Source organism: Liolophura sinensis, chromosome 1, assembly GCF_032854445.1.
Source record: "Liolophura sinensis isolate JHLJ2023 chromosome 1, CUHK_Ljap_v2, whole genome shotgun sequence".
NCBI lineage: Eukaryota > Metazoa > Mollusca > Polyplacophora > Chitonida > Chitonidae > Liolophura > Liolophura sinensis.
The window spans coordinates 61,959,420-61,969,960 of NC_088295.1; the positions used below are offsets into that span (position 1 = coordinate 61,959,420).

General features: G+C 40.5%; 1 protein-coding gene across 1 annotated transcript; it reads right to left on the minus strand.

Moving 5' to 3' along the window:
* Positions 1–918: 918 nt before the first annotated feature.
* On the minus strand, positions 919–6,581 carry LOC135463087 (solute carrier family 22 member 13-like). Its single transcript, XM_064740410.1, has 4 exons — positions 6,524–6,581; positions 4,421–4,611; positions 3,462–3,693; positions 919–938 (listed from the first exon to the last, which is right to left on the minus strand). Exons 1-4 carry the CDS (start codon positions 6,579–6,581, stop codon positions 919–921), a joined length of 501 nt encoding a protein of 166 aa, XP_064596480.1.
* Positions 6,582–10,541: the final 3,960 nt, after the last annotated feature.

The window sequence follows — 10,541 nt, forward strand, 5'->3', positions numbered from 1 at the left end:
AATCGTGTTGAATGGAGTTGGGTTTTTAAACCCCCGTTACGATTTGTGTCGAGTCTAAAACCGATTAGTTGTAGTAATAGTTGTTCAGGTAATTTATTTATGAAAAAAGGTTTCAATTTCTACTCGGTTGAGAATTTCAGGACGACGCATTTGGAAACCTATGTGTTTTTAGTATCCTGTGAGCGATACTTGCTATTGACATGTACTGCAAGGAAGAATGGGCACTAAATATAACATTAAACCTGGAAGATGTATTTTTATAGGTGAAATAAGTGAAATGGTCTTCAGCACAGCGTAAAATGCCAATGACTATAAATAAATAAATAAATAAATAAATAAATGCATTTCAAGTAAGCCTGAAAAAATAGACAAATATACGAACGATGAAAAATCTTGAAGTCAAAAAGACATACCGTGAGAGACATTGTTTAAGGCGCAATGTCTTGGATGTAAGCTTCCAATAACGTTACAAACATGTTCTTGGATCAGCTAGTGTTACTGACTCTAAACTATTATCCATTTTACATTATCGAAAATCTGAGAGGTACCGGATTGTATGTTTTAATCCGGTATAGCAATCGTTCATACTTTTCAAAGTCAAATTCCGTACCCTTACTTACCAAACGGCAGATATTATAAACATAAATTTCCTTGTTGTTTTGCTCTTCATCATATCGATAATTGTCAATCGTCGTTGATTTGATTCGTCGTCATCATTTATTGTCTTCTTAAATTCCACAGCGCAAATCAGTGATTGGTCCGCTATGTCTTCGTCAAATGGCGAGGTTTCTTTCTCTTTCAGTGTCATCTTTACCTCCTCCTTGGTCTTTAATGCCTCCTCTGTAATACGGTTAGCTTTCATCGCCTTCCTTAATATAGAAGATGCTTCCTTGTTTCTGCCATTTGCATAAAGCCAAATTAAAGATTCCTTAAGAAACCTGAAATGATAAGAAACAGTCTTTTATAAATTACAGATGCGAACCCTTTTCGATAAACTGCGCCTCGAACCTCGAACTATTTTCCCCTCCATACTGATACTCTCCCAACTTGCATGAACCGATAACATGGTTTGCGACCCCAATGCCTCGTACATTGTACATATACACTACATTATTCGTCAATATAGCAAACACTAGCTTTCACAGAGGTTTTAGGTGACCTCCGTGGTCCACTGGCTAGTGCTCTAGTAAAGTGCAATGACGTAGGAGCCTCTCACCTATGCAATCGCTATGAGTTCAACGTCATTTCGTGCTAGCGTCCTCTCTGCTCCTATGTGGGAATATCTGCACCAACTTAAAGATGGTCGTCGTTTTCCCCCGAGCTCTGCCCGGTTTTTCCCCCACCATAGTGATGGCCCCAGTCGTCTAAGTGAAGCATTAATCCTCAGTATGGCGTAAGACACCAGTCCAATAAAAAAAATGACAAAGATTTAATCAGAGTTTTGCATGACAATATATTTTATTTATTTTACATGAACTTATTTGATTGGTGTTTTACGCCATATCCAAGAATATTTCACTTATATACGACAGCGGCCAGCATTATGGTGGGAGGAAACCGAACATACAATATATAATGGGAACATACACACCTTCAGACTTTAAACTATTAGATTAAGTCGCAAATGATAACCACGAGCCTTGAATTCTTCAATTTGTGTCAATTTTCTCCTTTTTACAACATTCTTGAAAAAAATTAGTTCCTTCGAAAATTAATATACCCCGTGGATTGTTACGAGATATAGTTATAAGTACGACTTTAAAACCCCAAACATACAAAGATACATACGATATATGATTGTAAGTATGACGTTAAACACCAAGTAAGTTACGATATATAATTATAAATACGAAGTTAAACCCTAGGATACACACATACATATAAATACAATTACATACCGTAATTAAATCCGTTACGTAAATCCGTACGTTAAATCCCAAGCATACACACATACATACGGTATGTAATTAAAAGTATGACGTTAAACCCCAAACATACAAACATACATATGATATATAATTACACTGTTCCCGTGTTAATCCGTCAGAACATATACGGTACAGCTCATCTCTCATGTCTATCGTTAATCCAGGTCTTAGTTCCTGGGCCTTTATGGATTAGCATGTTAACCGGTCTGCTCAGTGTGTAGTGAGCCAGGGTGAACATGCATGGAGTCTTCAGCTTGATATTTCAATAGGACAGCAATAAAAATACTGTGTATACACTCTACACAAAGAAATGTCATCGTAACATGATAGAATTAATACCGAAAAAAAGGCCAAAATCATCGTATACTTTATGGCTGGCGTGTGCCAACCTTCCTTATTCTTTTGATGGCGGCTGAATTTAGGGGGAAAAAATGAAACAATGACCATACATTATTCGGCCAAAGCGCAGTTCTCGAATAGGCCAATTGTCTCCTTGCCAGTAAAATAGCAAGTTCAAATCCTGCTCTCGCTGGTTCGTCTCGTCTAGGGTTATGAAGTTTGTCAGGTACCTGTACATGAACAAGGTCGGTGGATTACTCCAGCCATTCCGATTTTCTTCAGCAACAGACGTATATTACATACTTACATAATCTCCAAAATGATGGTGAAATAAGAGGCGCAAACGAGCGCATAGATGTACCGCCAGTTCTTGCCCCTCATAAGGTGACCACACAGAGCCATGATACATAGACTCACACCCCAGAATATCTCGGATATGGTAGTCATGACGGGACGGGTCCGCAATGAAGTCAGCTCAGTCAGGTAAACGCCTCGTATCAATCCATTGGCCTAACAACAATGGTTAAACAAACGATTAGTTTGCAGTATTACAGCCATATAATTACAATAACTTTGTGGAACCATAGAAGAAACATTGAGGTTTCCATGGTGAAGATGACCACACCCAAACCAACAAAAAAAATGTGAGGCATGCAAGTTTCAACAAAATAGTTAAAATACGAAAATGCCTAACAAAAAGAAATATTAGAATTTTAGTGAAATTTTTTGAAAAATGACCTCGAATACGTCACCGAGGGTTAACAAACATCGTTACCAAGCTGAAAGTTGAAATATAAAATATGAACGAGCTCAACGCGGAGAGTAAACTATAGCATGATGACAGGGCAATAGTTGGCAGATAGTCACATGTAACCAGAAAAACAGGGACTGTCAGTTAACCTCAGTTAAGGTTTTATTCTAATTGATCATGTAGATGTTTAAATAGTCAGATTTATGCAACAAAAAACAGTTGTAGTTAGTTGTAATTTATTAGACATCACTAGTATAGAATTACTCTAAACCCTGTGTTGTTATCGCAATTAATGTAATTAAGTTGGTAGAAGATACTGCTGTTCCATCAGTTACAAGATTTGCCTCCCTTTGCCCCCACAACCGGCAACGCAAAAAGTAACGTGATGTCGGACTCACCATGACATATTTCTTGACCTTTCCCCTAAGAAACTGTCCACTTACCGTAGTAAGAATTCCTCCCAGAAAACGCAGCACGATAAAGCCGGTGATCCCGGGGGACGAAGAGGATAGCGCAAGAGTTGAGCAGGGTGAGCAGTCTCGTGAGGATGAAGGTCAAGCGCCGCCCCACACGGTCAGAGAGTGGGGCCACCAGGGCGGCGCCTATCGCACTGCCCACCGTGAACAGCATCTGAGAGACCTCGGACAGATAGGCCTTATCACAAATCAGATTCCACTGAAAGCAGAACGGTTTTGATGAAGTATAGTAAGAAGTTATCTAGAAATGAATCCGGCCATTGATCTCGTGAAATAAGCCTACTGAGACATGTGGTATATATGCCTATTATATCTGGACTGTTTTATTGGGTAAAATTTTTGCCATACCGCCTCACCACTTCACTCCCTAACCTCAATGGTATTGTTTACTTGTCATTCAGATTCTATGCTTTTCAGTGATTAAATCAGGATGACAACTTGTCACTCATCAGATGTTTAGGCTTAGTGTCTAAATAAAGACAATGGAGTTTGTACCTGTGGCTCGTTGTTATGGGATATCCCTACGTTTGTTAGAATGGTACATTTATGCACAATTGCTGAGTGGTTTATCATGCGCTATGTGACACACAATACTGCGTCAAGTATTTTTAAGAACATCCTCGCTTGACGTTCAGCATGAAGGGGATAGTGCAACTACTAGTTGACAGGTATCAGTATAATGGCTCGTGCGGGGCGGCTTACCGACCTTCGTCTCAGCGAAGCAGCACTAGATGAAAGAGCGCTGGAAATCCGTCCTCCAACAAGGAGACACATTACATACACCCTAAGGATTCCTTCGCCTTCATATGACTGAAAAATTGTTGAGTACGGCGTTAAACCCCAAGCACTAAGTTACTTTTAAAAACATCAATACTGATACAGAAGACTTCCACCCGCGTGATTTTGCGTCAGTGGCTGATATTTACCTCGCTCACAATAGACTCCGTCTTGTACACTTCATAACGGAATCCTGAGTCACAACCTACTGATGAATTTGAGGTGGCGTTATAAACCAAACAAGCGTTGTCAAATATCTCCGTGCTGTGGTTGTTTAGACCGTTTTTATCTGGACCCAGACTCAGTTCCAAATCACGGCAGACAAACTTTGGTTCAAATCCTGCAAACAGTACCGGCAGTTCAAATTATTGATATTTCACATCGCACATTGTAGGATTTCAAACCCACGCTTTCATAAAACTTCAGCCCACCCTACTGTCTCATGACATACTTTCATGACACTATCCCACACTGGCACATGCTCATGACACTTCATTCTACCCATCCACTTTCTCATGACACTTCATCTCACCCAACCACTTTCTCATGACACTTCATCTCACCTGGCTGCATTTTCATGACACTCAATCTGCCCACCCACATTCTCATAAAACTTCATTTCGCCCAGTCACAATCTCTTGGCACGCCATTCGCACCCAGCCACATTCTTATGGCAACTCATTAGCACCCAGCCACATTCTTATGGCAACTCATTAGCACCCAGCCACATTCTTATGGCAACTCATTAGCACCCAGCCACATTCTTATGGCAACTCATTAGCACCCAGCCACATTCTTATGGCAACTCATTAGCACCCAGCCACATTCTTATGGCAACTCATTAGCACCCAGCCACATTCTTATGGCAACTCATTAGCACCCAGCCACATTCTTATGGCAACTCATTAGCACCCAGCCACATTCTTATGGCAACTCATTAGCACCCAGCCACATTCTTATGGCAACTCATTAGCACCCAGCCACATTCTCCTGACACTTCATCCCTATCCGGCCACATTCTCCTGACACTTCATCCCTATCCGGCCACATTCTCCTGACACTTCATCCCTATCCGGCCATATTCTCCTGACATTTCATCCGTAACCAGCCAAATTCTCCTGACACTTTGTTACATTGTGCTAACTCATCACACTGCCTTCTCACATTCTCCCATACGGTCATGTTACTTTGGTACTCAATCACATACAGTCAAATCATAAAATTTCGCCCCAGGATGTTTATCTTTAGAAACAAATAAATTTCATTCGTGTAAATGAAGATTAAATGTGTTTCCAGTACAATATCATTCTACGTGTACATGCACTTACCCAGTCAACATCAAAAGTCCTACATAAGGTCCATAGAACCCTCGGAATTGAGCTCAATGAGCAGCTTTTTCATGGACGAATTTTTAGGTCATTTACCATTCAAATTTGAAAATTCAGGAAAACTCTTCTTTTCCATGTATGCACATAATATAATAAAGGTGAGCAATGACAGCAAAGTAATGCACACGTACATGTAAGCAGGACCGCCATTCGCTACATGTATGCGTCGCATAAGTACAACGCAAGAGGCGTGATCTAAGGAAACATAAGGTGGGTAAACCACATGATGTCTTGGCAATGTAGGACAATACAAAATACAACAAAACTGAACTAAATTTCGCAATGCATGTCAAAACAGGAGCATCAGTAAATGCAGTGTTTGCTGGAGCTCTTTTCCCTGTCGTTCTTTTCTGTGCACAAGAAAAGGATTTTTCTTTATCCGTGTTGAATCGCTGAGTCAAAATACATGCACCTTTCCCAAAATGTATTTATTTCATTAGCATTTTTAATGTTTTAATACTCAAGAGGTTTCCACTTATAAGATATGGCGGAAGGTTTTGTGGGTAAGGAAGGTGGTGGTAAGCCACCGACTTCTGGCAAGATACTGACTAACCTCCCACATGTGACGCCCAGACATGCATGACATAAAGCCCAAGGGTGCCGTGAACCGCTCCTTGATAAGCAGGTCCCCATAAACAACCACCACTGTGGAATCTAGAGATTCCCTGTCCAAGGCCCGGATTGAACGCACGCTTTTACTACTGGGTCATGCACGTCCACCTCACCCCAATATTATGATAACCTAATGTAGCCTTAACACACAGAGCTAGGCACACGTACCCGTGAAAACTATGACGAAAGTTGTCTGGACGGTTGACACAAATGTGAATAGCAAGAGAGCCATTTGTATCCATTGCCACTTGCCTCCGCGCTCTAAAAATCTCAGAGCTGCATCCTCCGTTAGTCTGTCTTTCGCTTCCATTGCGCATATTTCTTTATCTGATCTGTTCTTCATTTCGCCTTGCTCCTCAGTATTTCACTCGGTAGCCTCCAATCTGTACATTCAATGTATTCATGTACCGTCTAAATCAGCTGTGTAATTCTCACTTAAGTAGGTTATGCACACACCAAACTATATATACACATATACCTTATACGCTCCAATACAATGGCGTATTATCCAATGTCACAGCCTCCTCTTTCATCTACAGCTCATTAACGAGCTTGTTCCCATACGCATCACAACACTACATAACGAAGCGTGCAGAACATCATCGATAAACCGGTAAACGATAACTGCCCACAGCCTAACGAGCATGTCACCCAACACCATACAAAACATGTGGCATGTGAATGAATCCAGAACACGTGACTGTTTTTATCAAGCAGATACAACCACCACCCACAATAAAAGAAAAATGAAAGCCATACTGACAACGAACAACACGCGCACAAACAAACAAACAAACAAACAAACAAATATTTATATATATATTATTGTTATTGAGTTACTTACAATCTAACGCAATGAGTAAGAACGTTTTACGCACGCAATGGCTGAAATTTTTATGGATGGAGGAAACTGGAGAGCCCTGGGTAAACCACTGACCTTTGGCAAGTTACTGACGAACTTTCTCAGGTGAGATGAACGTATGTTCACACTATATGGGTGGAAGGCTAGTGGTCTTCAACCAACGTTAACGGAGCTATCGCAAGCACCATTTATCAGGCAGTATGCTAATGTATCAACCCACTAAGCGATCACATTAATTTTTTATCGTGGGTGTTCACATTGGAACCGCGATAATTAAGGGCCACATAAGGGAATGTATTTCCATCACAGACAACATACCTCCTGTGGCGTGTACACACCTCCTAATATTGCCATTCAGGAATAAAGCGAGTGATACACAGGCACATCTAGCTGGCATATCGGCGTCATCGCATGTATTCTGGCCAACTTATGTTTCCGGCACGAGTTTTGACTCGAGTTTATGCTTCAGCACCATCAGTACCTTGCAAGAAGCCCAGGAGAAAGGCCAGGCATCGTATGAGAACTGTCTGTGGAGAAGAGTGGCGTCGTAAGCGACACACCTGCTGGAGAGGTAGTTATATCAAAATGTTTAGCGTCAGTCAAATAAAATCCGTGGAGAAGATGGGACCACAGTAAATTGTGATGGATGTGATTCTGATGATTTTGTTTTCGGAATAGAAGGTTTCGATTTGGATGATCATGTATATGGCATGACAAGGAATTTATCGTCACTCAACACTCAATCTCTGTTTATGGTGATGATGAACCACCCGAGGGATAAAGATTTGTACAGTGTCCCATCCTTTTCTCGGACCTCAAGCCAAGGTAAAAGTGTTCTAGATGTTGACCCGATTTTTCTGGAGGAAACTCTTCAAAAGATTAATTCCAACTGCCCTTTTCTGGTAGGTGCGAAGCATGTTTATTTCTTTCCGACGTCGGCTATTATTCAAGGGGACGACAAAAGTTATTTTTGTTAAAACAAAGTTGTCTCCCTTTTCGTCTATTTTAGGCGTCTGAGCGCCACAGAATGATGATAATTATTATACCTTGTCGTTGTTGTCTTAAGTTAAAGGTCTTGTCAGAAGGACTAAAGTTGCAGCCGGATTGAGAAACTGGGATCTATACCTGACAACGTCAATTAGCAATGTATTGCTTCCTCTATGTGCGTAAGTAGCTATGTAATTCATTTGCCGGTCCGATATCACTATAAAGTGACGATAGCATGAGGCGTCATGCCAGTTTGGCGTCTTCGACATGGGACTGTAAATGTTCGCCAACAGACTTGTGCTGATCCACAACCTTCTTGGTCACGAGTAATGTGTGTCAACTACGGATGACTTCAGCTGCAAGTTCGAGCTAGCTTCAGGTTTCTGTCTTGGTTGAATTTAATAAGGTAGGTACGACTTTCGTGACGTCAGATTCATGTAATCTTTATGGATGACGATTAGCTGTCGCCATTGATATGTGTAATACGTTGAACAAAAGACAGTAGCGATGCATAGAGGTACGTAACCTTCTTATTCTGATACCCGTGAAGGAAAATGGGCATGGAATGTACTAGATGTTATGTTAACGACCACAGCGAGGTAAGTCGTATTTTAAAAGGGGAAAGCAAGGTCGGGGTGGATACATAGATGAGGCTCAGGGTAAGGTGCACAACCCCCAATCGCTTGTGTGGATTAAGTCTTTAGAGATTTCTTCGTTCATGCAGCGTGGGTGATGACAACCGATCGACGCCGCTGTAGACCATTTGTCTTCCTAAAAATTGGCGTAAAAATCACTAATTAGTCAAAGGTTGGTGATTTAACATGGGCACTCCAGTTTCCTTCACTCAGAAAACAGACAGCTCATTCGACCTCGACTGTAAAGTATATAATACACGTAGGGTTTTCTGTGAAGCGAAGATGGTAAAGTTTCAGAATTAGTGCAATAAATAAAATTTTTATAAACTTGAACAGTTGTTTGCCATTTTGGGGTGGCGGGGTCATAACCGTTTCTTGCTATTACGATGACAGCTGATGCATATTTTCCGTGAAGACTCGAGAATGTCTTAAGGTGACGTCAAGTTCGATTTGTTTGCGAACAGACAGTCATCGTTTCGCACGACAAGTAGTTGTTAGCAGTTATTAATACAGCGTTCACAACCGATGTCACCGGTCTAGCCCATGAATTGTCTACAGACACAACTGATGTCTCATTTATTTGATTGGTTTTACGCCCTACTCAAGAATATTTCACTTATACGACGGTGGCCGGCCTTATGGTGGGCGGCCTGATTTCAGTGAGTTATGAACCTTAACTTTAAAATCATATTCACCTGATCTGGACTCCCTCGTGCTAGGAAATTCCATAAAATAAGACGAGAAACAATACATTTGATAATGCGTTTAAATCCGGCGGTTTATTTCAGTGCCTAACAAACGCCGGTGTTAAGATGACTTCTTTTTTCAAATTTAACAAATATTTTTTTTAGTTTTTACAACAAATCCATTAAACTACAGTCGAATGCTGACCCCTAAAACTGACCACCGTCAAATATGTATAAATGTGCAGATCCGTAATAGTTGAGACTTTTGTCATACAGCTCATGCCATCTTGCGCCCAGTAAATGTTAAGAATGGGTGTCCAAAAAACTGACAAATCAAATCTAGTTATGTGTGCTCTTCTAAAAAATTGTAAATTACAAATATTATAGGCTCGTTGACTCGTTTCATCAGCTCGTATAGTGAGCTATATATTCCCACAACATGGACAGAACATATAGGTGGTGAGGTTATTGACAATATGGGCTAGGTCGTTCATGCAAACACATCAATGTTGAGGCAATTACTTAACCACGATCATGGACAGAGGCGTTTCGCCCAGCTGCCAGTCTGCTCAGAGCGTAAGCTCCACTACATAAACTCGCTTCATATCACTGTCACTAATAGTAACTATACTGACTGAGAGCCGGAAGAGATGCCTGACGAAACCGTACTTACAAGCCCCTCTTTGAGTGTTTTCTTGAAAATTAAGACTCAGAAACTAAACGCTTGTTGGAATCATGTTTAAATAAATGCTATTAAAAGAATTTTTGAGCCAATATGTATGTTTGGTCATTCGATTGCAATTGATATGTGTGTTAATTATGACAAATCCCTCTAGTATGCTTAGTAAAGTGTTATGAGGTCTTTCAACATACTGGCAAAATTGAATCTGCTTAAATCCCAGATCTGACAATAACACAGATTGTTCTTCATCAGACAGAAAATGACAGTGAATATGTGTAAAACGTATAAAATGTTTAATGCACAAAAATCTGCACAAAACTATTTCAAGAACATATACATGTACATGAAGCCCTAGCTTTTAACTATTTTACAACACACTGATTGATTATGATATATTGATGTACTCAGGCCTTTTCAG